This window comes from Dromaius novaehollandiae, chromosome 1 (genome assembly GCF_036370855.1).
Source record: "Dromaius novaehollandiae isolate bDroNov1 chromosome 1, bDroNov1.hap1, whole genome shotgun sequence".
NCBI classification, from domain to species: Eukaryota; Metazoa; Chordata; class Aves; order Casuariiformes; family Dromaiidae; genus Dromaius; species Dromaius novaehollandiae.
Genome location: NC_088098.1, coordinates 107,488,106 through 107,503,760, shown reverse-complemented (window position 1 = coordinate 107,503,760; position 15,655 = coordinate 107,488,106). Strand labels below are relative to the sequence as shown.

Genomic DNA, 15,655 nt, shown 5'->3' with positions numbered 1-15,655 from the left:
TTGGTGAGGATGAGTAAGGTGTGACCTTACCCTTCTCATCTAGTGATAATTCATACTCTTTTGACCTACTGGCATAAATTGGCACTTCTAAACATCTTCACAATTTGTTTTGTACACTTAGTTCACTGAACTGAAGGCAGTGTCTGAGGCTAATTTGCTCTGCCTTTAGTCTAGAGGCAGATGCTATGAGGCCCTCAACAGAAAGCTTCTCTTCAGCTTCAGGGGCTTCCACCCTGCTACATTCCAGATGGAAAAGAGAGAGTATAAAAAGCTGAGAACTCCTTTTGGTTTTGGTGGTTTTTTTGGTGATTAGTTAGAAACACAAGGACACAAGACTAAAATGCTTATCCTAGGGAATCACATCTAGCTCCTATGTACAGCGCCCACCACAAATTTAGATCTCTTTTGTAGGGGAGATCTTTAAAACTCCTGTTTGAAAACTGTTGTAGAATCTCACTTTTCTGCTGTTGTAAAACATCCTGTATTTCTATCCTAAACTAATTAGGGCCCATTTTATGCCTTTGTCTTTGTTTGCCAAGTAAGTAGTGACATATGGATAAAAGCTTAGAAGCACCCATTATATGAGCACACATTCTGAGTATTTCTTGAAGATGGGTTATTTACCAATAACTGGATTTTGTCAAGATGTATAGTCAACATGTCCTTCAGCTAAAATATTTTTTCTTTCTATGTGTTCTCTAAGAACATAAGGCTGGCAGCAAATGCCAATCAAATCCCTTTCCATTGAAGTCTCTGTCAAAATAAGCTTTCTATTCCCTGATCATTTTAATAGTCCTTTCCTGTGCCTTCTCTATTTCAAATTCTTTTTTCTTAGGTATGGTTGTTCAGAACAGTCCATAGTATCTCAGCTACATAGGAGCATATACGATCTAATTCTTCACACAATGTATTGCTATCGTAATTTTCTTTGTCATTTTAAATTGGTCTGATGGCTACCAGAAAACTCACTAACTGATTGAGAAACACAGGACTTTGACACGGCTTTCAGTTTTAATCAAAAGTCTTCCTTGAAGTATAACACAATAACTAGAGGAGGATATTTTCTATAAACTTTTAACAAAAACTGGCAGTGCAAGATTTATGTAAGTGGAAGTATCTATGCTCCAATATTGCTACTATATGTTTTCGTTGAATGATTATTGCCTGAATGTTGCTATTGTTAACAAGGAATTCTATTGATTCCTTTAGTGTTATATTTGCATCTGTATTGTAATATGTATTAAAAAAAATCCTCAGTATCTGTGTTATAGGAAGAATGCTTGCAAAGAGGAGCACAAAACTGAAAGCACCTTTCTGGCAGTTTAGATTGACATGGTGGACAAAGGGACTGCTGCTACACAAGAGCAGTTTTTTTTTTTTCTTTTTTTAATAAGCATAACAGTATCCATCTGTTCCTAGATTTAGAGTGCAGATGTACTCTACGAAGTAACTTTGTAAAATTGGTATCACGGGGCTCTCTTTTCACTCTCCCACTGAATCCAGAGTACATTTGCTCAGCTGACAAGTTTTAAAAAGAGAAAGACTGTGAAAAATGTCCTAACTGCTAGGTTTGCAAATATATTCTGAGATGCAAAACAGAAATCTTCCGTGCATTACTTCTGGTGATAAGGATTCTGTAATTGCAATTAAGTTAAAACATTATTGCTGTCTAAGCCAGTGATTCATTCAGCTCTGTCTGTCACATGTATATTGGTTCTGCAGTACTAACAAATACTAGCTTTTCTTAGGTTCTGGTTTTCTTTAGGTTGCTGGACATGACAAACTGAGTGCAATTTCAGACATGCTGATAGCTTACTCGGAATACCTGCATGGAAACAATGTTGGAAACAACTTGTATGGAGACACTGTTATCTATTTCCCCCACATCTACTTCCCCCACATCTGAACTTCTGTCTTCTGCAGCCCTCTTCTGCTCCCCTGACAGAAATATCCAAATTCTGCAACTTCCTCCTTCACTCATCACTTCTTTGCATCTCATTAGCCATCACACTCTACTTACGTTTCATGGATTTTTCCCTTTGCAAGTTTCAAGATCACTCATTCCTTCCAACTAATCTTTCTATTCTTAACCTAATGATAATAATAATTTAGTATGAATGTCCAATAGAGTGGCAATTATTTCTTTGCAGCATTATCAACTGTTTTCCTATTACTTTTCTCCTCTCACCTACAAAATCTGCATGTGCATTTACTACTTCTACAGAAAAACATTTCCTTTCTCACAGGTTAAACACTACTGTTAATTTCCATATTTGGTGTCAAAGAAGCTTTAGAAATGTCTTCTTGAATGTGTTTTTAGAATTGCACTCTTCAAATGAAGTGGACCCTACATAAAATTACTGGAGAAGAAGAAGAAATGTCTCAACAGTGACCAGGCAATTAAGACAGCTTTCCCCTTCACTCCCTGAAATGCTCACCAAGGACATCTGTCCTATTTGACACGGGGCAAATGGTGATACACTAAGAACAATTCTCCTGATCGCATAACAACATAGTGGTAAAGAAAGAGGCCAGGAAATGTGAGAAGAAGAAGGGGGTCCCATGAGACACCCAAGAGCAGTGGCACAATGATTTTGCAATCTCAGTGAAAATCAGGAAAAAAACAAAGGCTGACTTTGGGTCACAGGTGGAAACTACAGATTTTTTTTGCACGCTGGAAGTCTTTTGAGAAAGCTATGAGTAAAAATGTTTATTTGGAAAGATTCCTTTAAAAACCAATGCATCTACTTAATGAGGAGTGGTGATCCTTGTCTGCAAATATTTGACTATATAGTGTTAATTTAAGAAGTCATCATTCTGGTTTCTGTAACACATGCAATACTCTGTGACCTGTTAAACGATCCCCGATATTTATGTCACAGTTGATTTAACAGGAAATGTGCTACTTCCTGGGATATAATGCATAAGCACATTTCAATAACAGAGTACAATGCAATCTTAGAGATTGCTTTGCAGCCGTTCATTATGTGGAAAATAACTGAGGCTCACACTCTATGCTAACTGCCCTTGCACTATTTTGGGGATGAAAAAAAGCCCAAAAGCTAATAGTGAACAGTTAGTTTACTGATCAGGCTGACAAACCACATGCCAAATCTAATGTGGAAATATTAAATTACTTTATTCCTTTCTTGAAAATCCGTTCTTACAGAAGCACTAGTAAGCTCTTAAACTGAAAAATACATTTATTGGTTTTAGTTGAAACTTTTTTATCCTAAGCTCTTCTTCAGGTTTCCTCACTCCTGCTGCATGGTTGTGGCTCGGTAAGCCTCTGTGCCACTTGGGGACATCATTCAGCACATTATCTGCTCCTTTTGGCCACAAACCATAAGCTCTGCTTTCTGAAATCCTGATGTTACCTGAGGCCTTTCCTTCTATGAGCATCCTTCCAAATTCTCCATTCTCCTTCCTATACGGAGGTTCCTCCAGTGTCTTACTTCAACGATTTTCCATGTATTGCCTCTTATTATTGAGAACTCTCCTAGACATTTTTCCTTGCTTCACTTTTTTTACTTTTGTCTCCAGGATTTTACTGAAAAAGTGATGATGGGTTCTTTCCACTCTAAACATAGCAACTGTCCAAACAATAGTCGTAGTCTGTCTGCCATCTCCTCAGCTTACGCTTGACAGATAACTAACTCTTACTTCTGTCTTCCAAACCTGCTGCTTCCCTAGGTCATCAGGAATGATTTCATTATACTCCCAGGTGCACAGTCCTAACACCTGGTTCTCCTTTCAAAGCCTAGGTACCAACTGATGGAGTGGGTGGTATGAATTGCAACCATCTTTAGACATCTACATCATTGCTAGTCACCTAATGTTCCCTTAAAATCAGTTTAAAAAGTGTATTTATAGAGAATTTCAGAAAATTATTTTAGATGTCTCCTTCAGCATAAATTAAATACAACACAATGTAACCAAATCATATGCTATCATCCTATGCTATCATTGAATGTCACTGTGATCTGGCCTATTTATGCACAGTTAAAATAGTCATCTAGTTTTTTAGTATTACCAATCCTAACTATGCAATTTTCTATTCTGGCCTTGACAGAGTAGCATTGGCCTTTTGTGAAGATGTAGACAAGATAATATTCCTGACTCCTTTCTTTAAACTCACACAGATGCATCTAAACTTTCTTTGTTTTTTAACCTCAAAACCTTTCCTAGATTAATCCAGACATGTCTAGCATCTCTTATATGATATCCAGGTGGTCGTACAAGCTTTGAAATGTTTTTTATTCTTAGCATTTCTCTCATATCAAACATGTGGGAGAAAAACTTCCTATAAGCTCTCTCAGTCTAACATTAGAGTGTCATATAAAATGATCATCAGTGACTGAACAGGTGTAGTTACACCTCTCTCTTTTTTCTTCAGTCTCTATTTCTTTATATTATAAATACTTTCCAACAGTGTTTGTCTTTAAAACACATGCCTATATATCCCCTTCATTTGGCCCTATAGTTAATAACTAATTACAAATGACATTCTAATAAAAAAAAAGATGATATAAAAAAGTGTAGCAATCTATTGGATATCAGGTTAGCATATTGGATAGGGATATAACAAATCTAGAGTGTGCTCCTGTAACATACTACGAATCACTAAAAATCAAACGCAAACTCATCCTTTTCCCATAATAACTGTCCTGATATTTACTTATAACTTCCATCTTTATTTGAAATAACTTGGATTAGCAGCTCCTCTCTTTGCCATTAAACTGATGTGTTTCCTATTTATTACATGGTTACTTTTCAAGAAAAGTTTTCAGATTCACAGTGGAGACAACAGAACCTAATGGGATAGACAAAGAATTCCTGATTTAAAGCGGATTTTAACAGAACATACTCAAACACTTCGTAAGAGTCATGTACATCTACTTAAGAAAAATATGAAACAGCTGTTTATACTGATTCTGAAAAACCTATATGGAAAGAAAAATGTGTAGAAAAAATGTCTTTGAGATTACTTGACCTTGGAACTTCCCATATGAGCAAGTGGTTTGCCTGTCTATCTCACAGCTAAACTTATATGGAACTGAAAGGAAGATATGTCCCATAAAGGAATCATTTCCATATGAGTATAAAAATAATATCCTACTGTAGGATTACAGTCATTCGCTTCTGCTTGGTTTGCGTGCATTCAGAATTAAAACAACAGCAACAGAATTAAAAAACAAACTGGTGCCTTTTTTGCCAATGGATCTAAATATTCTGGATTTTCTCTGACTGATTTTTGAAACAAGTCAGAGAGTTTTCACTACAAACAAGATTCTGGAATGGTTTTTGTTTTGGAGAATGATATTCTATAGGTAAAAGAGAACAAAAAATGATTTAAGAATACTTCTGTAAAATCGGGAATTCTGTATTACTACATAGATTGGGTCCATAAGTTAGAGAAAATATGACTTTACTCATAAAATTGTATTATAGTTAATGTTAATTCTATAAATCCTTACTGATTGCTATACAAACATGTTGGACTAATTTTAATAGACTCTTTCAATAACTCCAGGGCTTTTTTCATACAAACCAAGGTATACACACAGAGTGCTACTGATTATTATGACACAGAGGAGGAAAATCACTGAATCATTAAATCTTCAGAAATGAATAACTTGGTCATTCCTTCATCCACTGCTCATTCAAACAGAGGCACAAAAAATCCAACCAAACACAATTAACTGTCCTCTCAGTTTTCACTTTTGTTCAACTGGTATCTGCTTTCAACTTGATCCTGAATTCTTTGTTTTCTTGGGAAATATCTATTAAAACACAGCTTCTCAGCTAAGACCCTGAGACTCCAGAGATCTAGCAGACCAGGATTTGATTTTGTCAGACTTCTTGACCGACGCTCTTCAGTCTCTTGGAGCCCAGCTGAATACCTGCAGGTCACCCCAGAAGCCTGTGCTCCTGCATTGAACCCCACTGTGGGTGCTAGCACCTGCAAAGGCTTCCTACAAAAGCAGGCAGCAGCGTCAGAGCTCTCCACAGGAAATTGTCTCATGTCTGTGTGCTTGGAGGGTAGGTACAGAGTCTTAAGCACTGCCCTAAATGTCTTAAATACTGTCCTGCGTGGTGGGACCAGACGATTAGCCCTGCACGCAGCCCTCGCCCCATGTCCTGGACCTGCTCTCTTGGGATGGGAGGACACACATTGAAGGACCCGGAAAGCCTCAACCCCCTCCGAGAAACTAAGAAAAGATGATGGTATCTTCCCTTTAAATCTTACTCCTTCTAGTCTCGTAGTTAGAGCACGCATGGGCATACTTAGGCCCACGTCTCCCAACACGTCTCTCCCGTCTTGGCAAGGGGTCATCTCTCCTCCAGGCCAGGGAGGGAGACGAGGAGGCTGGAATGTAACTACATGTTCCCCTCTAGAGAAAACTGACAGACTTCATTTAGACACTGACTCATGGTCTCAGATAAGTTACTGGCTGTTTAAACACAGGACCCGGGAATTACAATTACAATTACAATTACAATTCCCGGGTCCTGTCTCCTGAAAGAAAAAAAATCTAACTCATAGTCAGTTAAAAAAGCATTATTTAAGCTATATTAGTTTCAGTTTTTGACTATGACGACCCCATCTGTGTCAGTGAGGACAGATGTTTTGTATTCAGTGAGAGGGGGTAAATTTAGAAGAAAAAAATAATAGGAATATTCAGAATGTATAAAATTCCTAATACTCTACATGCACCAGGGTTCATGCTATATTTTCTAAAGAGGCATCTATTTTCCTGACTGAGGGAAAATTTGTGATTGTTTGTATTGCTTTACTTTTTTAATCTTTTTTTAAAAAAAGTATTTTAAACTGGAAAAAATACGATTTTATACGATTACTCTTAAAGCTAGTATTACGTGTCAAGGCTTGAAACCACATGCAGAGATGATTGTGAGGGGTAGGTGATGAAAGCTGTAATCATGGTAAGTGGTGTATAACAGACCGGAAATTTTATGAATGGATAAGAAATTACTCTCTCTCTCATCTCTACCCATTCTCTTCTTGTATCCTGCAAGACTGTCTTATTTACGAATACCTGATTCAGATTCTTTAGTTAATAACTTAACTATATGGAAATTGTACAGTGTGACTAGTAGTAGCACTAGCAATCCACTGCTAAAATAGTTAAGAGAAAATCTTCCAGTTAAATATGTAACGCACCCTCACATTTTCATTCCCTTCTTTCCCTTTCCAAAAGTTGCTACCAGCAGAAGAGTTAATGCTTAGTTTCCCAACCTAAAAGTTATTTAGGTAATAGACTAGTCAGTTAGTCTGGACTCTACCACTGTTCTGGCCCAGGAGTATTTCAAGAAAACTCTAGATGCAGGGCTGCTGCAGCTGGTTGGTGGTGTGTTTCTGGGAGTCGGGTAGCATTTCAGTGTGTGTAAGAGTTGCAGGACTGGGTCCTCCAGCGATCACTGCTGCAACACACTGAATGATGCTGCTTATCTGTGGCTGTTCTTACTTAGCCTAGAGATGCATTTCTCTAATTCATGCAAAACAGAGGTCAGTGAAACAGATTCTTCTCCAATCACATCTTAGTTTCATTCGGATTTTTTTTTTCCACTGTGATATATTTTGGCTCTGGTTACAACAGCAGCCAAAACCCCTGAAACGAGCACATGGGAAAATCCCTGCCTTCGGTCTGCGGGAAGGTTGCTCTGAGATGATGTATTGCCTCATGCAGTAGTAGACATAGTTTGAAGGAAAATAATATATGCATTGCTTTAACAATAGAAAAGGAATTCAAGCATTTAAATAACTGAAAAGTACTGAAACACACAAATAAAGAGAGCCGTTGCAGTTAGTTAAAAAGCACAACAATATTTCCAAACTCTACTAACAATGTTGACATTCTAGGGTAGTGGTGAAGACAGCCAGCTAGCAGAGATGGTTAAGAAATTGTGTACAGGTGGTAATGGCAGATGTGGGTGGAAAGTGTCAGCAGTACACAGCCAGGAATATTTTGGAAAGAGGCACTCTACCTGTGTAGCCCAGTGAATTGTCACCATTATCAGAGGTGGGGAGTGGCGTCCCGCTGTCGTTCCCCCTCTCTACGTCGTCGGAGTCTGTCGGAAACAACACCAGAGTTGCTGATGGGGTCACAGGAGTAACAGCAGTTGCCATTGCGATCAAAACATGTCGAGACACAATTAAATCCACGTACAACAGCAAGAGCCACAGTGCCAGCGCACGGCACGCTTTGTCCTTCCCCCGCCTGCGTGCCGGCCCCCGGCGAGAGGCCGCCGGGAGCATTGCCCGGGGTCCCTACGCGCTGCCCAGCGGCTCCGTGCATCCACCCCAACTCTGCCCCGGCGCCTTCGCTGTCACTTGGCAGCCGGCGGCGGCGAGCGGGGCCACCCTGCCGAGCAGCCTGCACAGGCTGCTGCGAGCATATGGGGCCGGGTGGGCAGGGGAGCTGAATGCTAGCATTGCTAATTTTCCACCTTATTGTTAATCAAAGCTATTGACTGTGATCACTCCCCATCATCGCTTCATCTCCCGGCAATTACGGACTCGGGGGACTTCACCTCTTTGTGGCGCGGAGGAGGGGGCCGTGCGAGGGGGGGCTGCCCCATCTCTGCTGGAAGAGGGCAGGAGAGAGGGGAGAACCCCACTGCCAAAAGGCAACAGTTTAGCACCATCCGCAACAAGATGAGCAGAGAGGTGCTTGCAAAGAAACACGCAATTTTAATATCACGTTAAAAGAAATAAAGGGCGGGGGGAAGGCAGCTGGTCAGCTAAACACAGACGAACACGTGTTGTAAGGCTACAAGACAGATTGCTCATCACAACACCACAAAGCACCGTGAAGATGACTTGTCATAACGAACCAAATATTGCAATGCAAAAAAATAAAACAAAAATCCCAGTGGCTCTGAAAACAAAACGGCACAGCCCAGAGGCATTTGTTGCTGATATCGTGAGATAACTTCTTACCCTCATCTGCATGGCTTAATGTAAAACTGCAAATTAAACTTAAATTCTGTTTTTCATTTACTCTTGATAACGTGGTGGCAAACGGATAATAGCTAAAAGAAAACATCCATATTTTGTTTGAAAAAATGGCAAGGAGCAAATCTGCTTGCAAGAATATCAATATCAATAACACGACAATAGGTATTTCTGGCTGCTCATACCTTTTTTCTGACTAAGAATACTCCTTGACAGCTATCAGGTCATCTTTAATTATTTTAAAGACCGTGACTAGGAAAGGTCGTTTTTACTCACTTCCATAATGACTGAAAACAATTGTTTCTTTTTAATAAAATGCACATGGTACTAAAATCGTTCTGAAGTTTCACAAAACTCCTCAAATAACTATGAATGAAATTAAATTATAAAACACATTAGTGGATTTTTTCTGGATGCTTAATTTTACTACCTCAGTCAATCTATTTTTTTCAAATATGATATCAAACATTAATTGCCTCCATTTCTCTAAAACTGATCATAGACAGACAGCATCCTCACAAATTCATACCTCTTTAAGGAATTATATTAACAAAAGAAATAACCCTCAAGACCAATCTAGACAAGCAGACTCACTAGAAAAAGTATTTCTTAAAAAGAAAAAAAAATCAATTAAAGGAACTGATCGCACCCCTTTTAGAGTTGTTGTTCAAATTAAAAACAAAACACCTCCCCCTCCCCCCACCCCCAAGATACTGTTCCTGGCAGATGAAAAAAGTGAAGTATGTTCGTTTGTTGGTCCATTCATCTTTGCTGGCTCACTCGTGGCCAGTTCCGCGTACATCTTGAAAACCTGCTCTGGAAGTGGCTGTAGCACGAGTGGCTCCACATTTGGCTTCTCCAGATTGTTCATTTATTTGCATTCAAGGGTTGACTGGATCAGAGTTTTAAATTACAGCAGTAAAGGACAGAAGGACGGGACTTTTCATTAAATTCAGGGGCACAGCCTCTGCCTACTTTCTTTTGGGCAAATGCTTATGACCAACTAAAAAAAAGTGCAGACTTAGATTTCAAACAATGAACCTGCTGATCATCGTTTTGAAAGATTAATTGCCTTTTAGGAGACTTACTCACACACTATGCTCAAAAATGATTAAGAACAAGGAAGATGCAGGGAAAGCTACTCGAGTGATCCATGAGCTGGTAAAATACGTGCAAAATATAATAATGTAATGGATTGATCTTTTTTACCGAAGATACTCCCTGGGATATGGCTTTCTCAGCCATAGGCCAACCCTCCTAATAGCAGACATCTCACACAAAACCACCAATGCTGATGCTTACTTTGGTTTTTAAAGCTTTTGTTTGTTCCTATTTACAATCCAAAAGCACACACACATCATTCACTCTCATGCTGAGGAATGCTAGTTTTTGACTGGCCATAAAGAGGACATTCAAATAAAATTGTGGAATTATGGCTGATCTTCATTTGGAAGTTACTTTCATTAGTGACAATCAATGAAGTTTAGTTCTCATTACGGTTAAATTTTACCCGTTTCACAGAAGGGTAGTTCTGTGCTCAAGTCCTACCTTTTGGGCTTTGGCCCTCTGCACTGGGCTTAATTTCAGCTGCGTCACAAGATCAAGCTCTGTCTTTCTGAGAGTCCCTGATAAAACTTAAGAACAGTAAGTACTATTGACTTGAATGGCACATTTCACCATCAGACTGCTGCTAGGGCATTATGTCGAATGTGTGGCAAAGGGCCTAAATGCTAAGATGCAATGCATTTCTTACTACTTTCTTACTCCAGGATCAGGCAATTTTATATTTGGTTTTGCTAAAAATGATGAATAATTTTAGATTGTTACACTTTTTGAACCAGTTGCCACACACCAAAATTAAAGAAATTAATTATATAACCTAGAACAATTCATCTGATATATGAAAAATTTACTGCTTGCCTGAGTCTAAGCATTGCCTGAACTCAGTGGCTCATCCCTCAGAGAAGTGCCATAAACACTATAATAGGGCACTCTCAAGCTTTCTTAATGAACATCTAATTCACAATAACATAAAGTGGTAGAGGATTCAGAGAACAGACCAAGAGAGCCATCCCTCAAAATCAGTCACCTCCAGAAAAGTTGTGCTTTTAAGTAAGACAAAGCACCTAACTGCATTAATAAAAAAAAAAAAAAAAAAAAAAAAAAAATCATATCTTTCACTTAACAGGAGCGGCTAAGTTTACCGGCACTGAGTGGTCTACCTTTTTGGTTTCCACCGAAATCTGTAAATTCCCCCACTTTATTGGGCTGCAGCAAAAGCCATTGAACACCTTCTATTATGCTTTAATTTACATATCTCTAAAATATGACCTTCTAAAAATAATGACTAGAGAACTGTGGAATAAAAATGCTTATCATTTAATATGAATCTTATTTTCATGATGATACCTATTTTGCAGGAACTCTAAATAAATAACACATGGTGCTGTGGAGAAAATCTTGGCTTATTGAAGCTGAACTGCATTTAATTAATACAAACACAAAGACTACAGTTTCACTCAGTCTGGTTTCAGACATTATGGAGCTGTCTAACAAACTGATTCAAGAGGCCTAGTGTATGATCAGAGGATACAAATGCTAAATATCTATTACCATTACTCACCACCTCAGCTCCTACAATATCCTGAACTGAATATTCACATTTATTTTATAACTACTTACATTCAAATGCTTGGTGCGATACTCAAAAATTATACTAAACACTCTTTTAGCTATGGCTCGGTTATTCATATTGAGATCACTATCGATATTCCTGATGTACTTTAACAAGTGCCATCAGTTATTGCTTGTTTTGTACCAGGGAAGTATGCCTGTATGACATGTTATTGAAGATGCATCCTTAAAAGTCCCCAAATGATTCAGTGTTGATGCTCCAGCCCATCCTCCTGGAGGACATAAATAAAAACTAAAAAGACCTAAATATGTACAACTTCTTACTACTGTAGGAACCTCATGTATCTGATATTTAACAGCGATCATAGTTTATCAGAAATGAAAGTCATCCACTGAAAAATGTCTGGCTGTAAAAATAATAACTGTTGCTTTATTTAATTCCAAAATATATAGCTTCATTATTTCTTTGAAGTACCTATTTTTTTAATAAAAATTCCATTATCATCGTCAGCTTGGGGGTACAAAGTTTGTAGAAAACAGCATGAACAGCATTTTGAAGATGACCATTAATAAAAGATTAGGCGGAGCAAATGAATATAAACTACTATCAATATTAGAATTGTGTTCTACAAATTGGATCAATACCCATTGATTCCTTTCTAGGGATCTAGAGGAATTCAGGAAGAGACATCACAAAAACAAAACAACTTTGACCACATCAAACCACAGGCTAGAATGAGTAAGTAAATTAGTAGCCTGTTTTTTTCCTGATGTACAGCGTTAAGGCTGTGTTACCAAAGAAAAAGTTCACCAAAAACCCAGACTCAACTGTTAAAAGAGCAGTCAATATTGTCCTGTATTCATTATAGATACTACCCAAGAAGACACAAGGTATCAGGGTCAGGTCTCTGCAATGCCACTGTTATCTGGAGTATTTTGATTTATTCTAGGTTTTCACTGGAGTTATAGCAGAAATACACTATCATATGTCTTTAAGGGTCATTTGATAGAATTCTATTCCATCATTTCATTACTTATACTGATGAGACATTTTATGCTATCAGAGCATAGTCAAGCAAAGACAGTATCTAAGCAAGAACTATTGTTTAAGTTGAAACACATTATCAAAAATCGATGGGAACTAACTTTTCTACACAGATGTACTACATAAGATCATTATTATTTAGAAAAACACAGACAATCTTCCAAGCATGCAGACCTTTTCTTTGGATCTGGACCAGAAGGGGAAAAGCTTCAAGCTATGTGCAGAGTTGGGAATAATTAGGCCATCCTTAGACTGTCACAGCTTCATAAATGCTCACAGATCTATTTCAGAAATTGTGTTGCACATGGTTGATTCAATAGGATAGTAAGGATATTGTCTAGATTAATGTTTCATATTAGCTGAAGGAAAATATTCTATTATTTTTAATAAGACTTAATATGACAGCTTTCCAGAAACATATTCACATTCAGCCAGATCTTCTTTAAATTGGATAGCATTATGGAGATTTGACCATTTACACCAGCTGAGGATCTCCACAGGTAATTAAAAAGTTCTTCATTAAAAGTTTGCACTGCTCAGCTGGCTGAGCTGACTGATCTTAAAAGTTAAGAAAGGTTTAAACTAAGGGAGAAAAGTAACAATTTGTTCTCGCATAATAGCACTAATCTGAGGATTTGGCACAAGTGAATTACAAAAAGATCTGTAAGGATGCATTTTGTTAACAGCTATTACAAAGGTAGCCAGCTCAATATATATTTCTAAAAATAAAATGTACACTTGTGCATATAAACAGGCACAAAAATGTTATTCGGTACGCACAAGAGACAATTTTCTGGCAAGAACAGATTTACTCAGTGGTGTAAAAAGCTTAGGAGGAGATTCTTCTAAAACAAGGCACAACAGAGCTTATCTAACCGACCAAGTACCTTTTACAGATGGTCTTCAAAGAACTCTGTATATGACTGAAATCCTGACAAAAGCTCAGGATGCTATTTAAACACCTTCACTTTCAGGATTCATTCAATATCAGCCTTTAATTCAGTGAAGAGTAAATGAGGATGTCTAGTATTCAAAAGCATGCTGCCAGTAAACTATTTTTTTGCATTTTTTTTAAATGGTGGAAATAGACAGTAAACCTAGGTGTTAGCAACATCAACACAGACCCAGCAAATATATTCTGTGGAGTAGCATAATTATGTTTTGTTAAAAAAAAAAGTAAATCCTGCATCACTTGTCTCCTCTGAACATCCCCACCCCTTGACTTCTCTTAGCTATTCTGCACACTCCTCTGGCACTCTTGCATCTCTTATGCTCTGCATCTGCTACCATTGCTTTCCCTTGCAACCAAAAGCAAAGGTAACAGCCATTGAAGCTAATTAAGTGGGGCCTGAAGTGAGTTAACAGGTGGTGGCCCCAGCTGCTTTCATTGCATGGGTAGATAGAGGCCCATCACTAGCCTCTATAAGGCACGATGATTAATTAGGACAAGCAGCCATGTGCTTAGGAGGGACTACCAGATTTATAACAGAATTTTCTTCTCTAAGGCAACAAGCAAGCGTTTTCCAGAAGATACTGAAATAAACAATGTATTTTGAAGTGTTCACCAGTCATCTTGACTACGCTTAATATGGTGTACACATAAGAGTTAATTGCTCTGGGATTTCTTAAAGTAACTTGTTTTAACATCAATGTTTTGTGTTTTCTTTTTATCGCAAGCTCTCAATTTGACCTTAGTGTAGGCCCCCATATTTTGCTTTCTTCCAAGTGAACCTATATGTTCTTCCCATGAGTTCTGTTGATGGTGGGAACCACTATCAAGACATTTAAGTAATACCAACTAGCACCATGTACAGTTGAGGAACAGGTAATACAGGCTTCCTAGACTGTCCTCCAATTCCAGTCACTCACTGGGCTTTTCCTTGCAATATTTGCCTAAGCAGTATAGTGGACTTCAGTGAGACTATGCCCAGTCCTCTGGTCATTAACCCATAGATCTGCTTCTTCTACTACTTTAGTCATGCAAGGTTGTTTCAAGGCTGAATTTTGCAGCTGCTTTATGAGCAGGTACCCCCAAAACTGGAGCATGGGACTGGGTTCATTTTCTGTTTAATTCAAGATTGCAAAGCAGGCGAACTGGAATTAAACCACCAAGAAAGCCACAATGCTTAATTACCTCTTGTTTTATTCAGCTGAGTGATATACTTAGGAAAGCTTATGAATTTCCCTTGTTAATCACAGACAAACAATGAAAATACAGGAACTAATTCAACACTCCAACTGCCTTGCAAGCACATGATTTGAAAATAAAATTACTGTAAAAATGAATATTGAATGAGATGCATACAGTTTAAGAGCTGAGAAAGTCCTTTCTCATGTCCTTGTTTTTTGTATATCCAAAGTCATCATCTGAGTTGTCAAATATATATCTGAAACAAGTCCATGTCATCTATATTATACTAGGCTAGCTGCAGAAATCAGCATGAAAAATAATGTTAAATCAGTGTAGGCCAGTGCTTGTTTTTAGAAAGAATGGACATACACTAATACACTGTCCTGAAAGAGAATACTTTGGCATGCTAGGTAAGCCTATTAAATCCAGTATATAAGCTGGATATATAAGATAAATAGATATATAAGCTTTTCTTTTTTTTATTTAGTTTTAACAGGAGACTATTTTGAGCCATGGTGCTATTACCTCTGGCTTCAGTGCTGACACATGTTCTCTACCTCGCAATAGTGACCTCTGCCACAAAGCAATTATACCTGTAGCATATGGATTTCTCATAGGAAATGCATCCTGCTGTTGCTTTTCTATGCTTTCCCTTCCTTTTTGGCTTATGCAGTTCCAGCCCCTGGGCTTCGACACAGAAGCCAGCAGGTATGACAAGCCAGGAAGGTCCTCTGACTCTTTCATTTAAAGCCACTCCTGTTCCATTTTAGTCTCTGTTTTGCACGAAGTAGAGACCTGAAAATGCTATATCTTAACAGGACGATTTGACGATTAGAAAAAGAAGTCTTAACCCTGTCATAGCTTACAA

General features: G+C 38.2%; 1 protein-coding gene across 3 annotated transcripts in view; it reads right to left on the bottom strand.

Annotated features, from left to right (window-relative positions):
• ROBO1 (roundabout guidance receptor 1) overlaps positions 1-15,655 on the bottom strand; it is a 739,670-nt gene that overhangs the window by 379,723 nt on the left and 344,292 nt on the right. For all 3 annotated transcript variants that reach the window (XM_064523274.1, XM_026107996.2, XM_064523237.1), the window contains exon 3: positions 8,008-8,091. In XM_064523274.1, the coding sequence (XP_064379344.1) occupies positions 8,008-8,091 (84 nt within the window). The remainder of the gene's footprint in view (positions 1-8,007; positions 8,092-15,655) is intronic.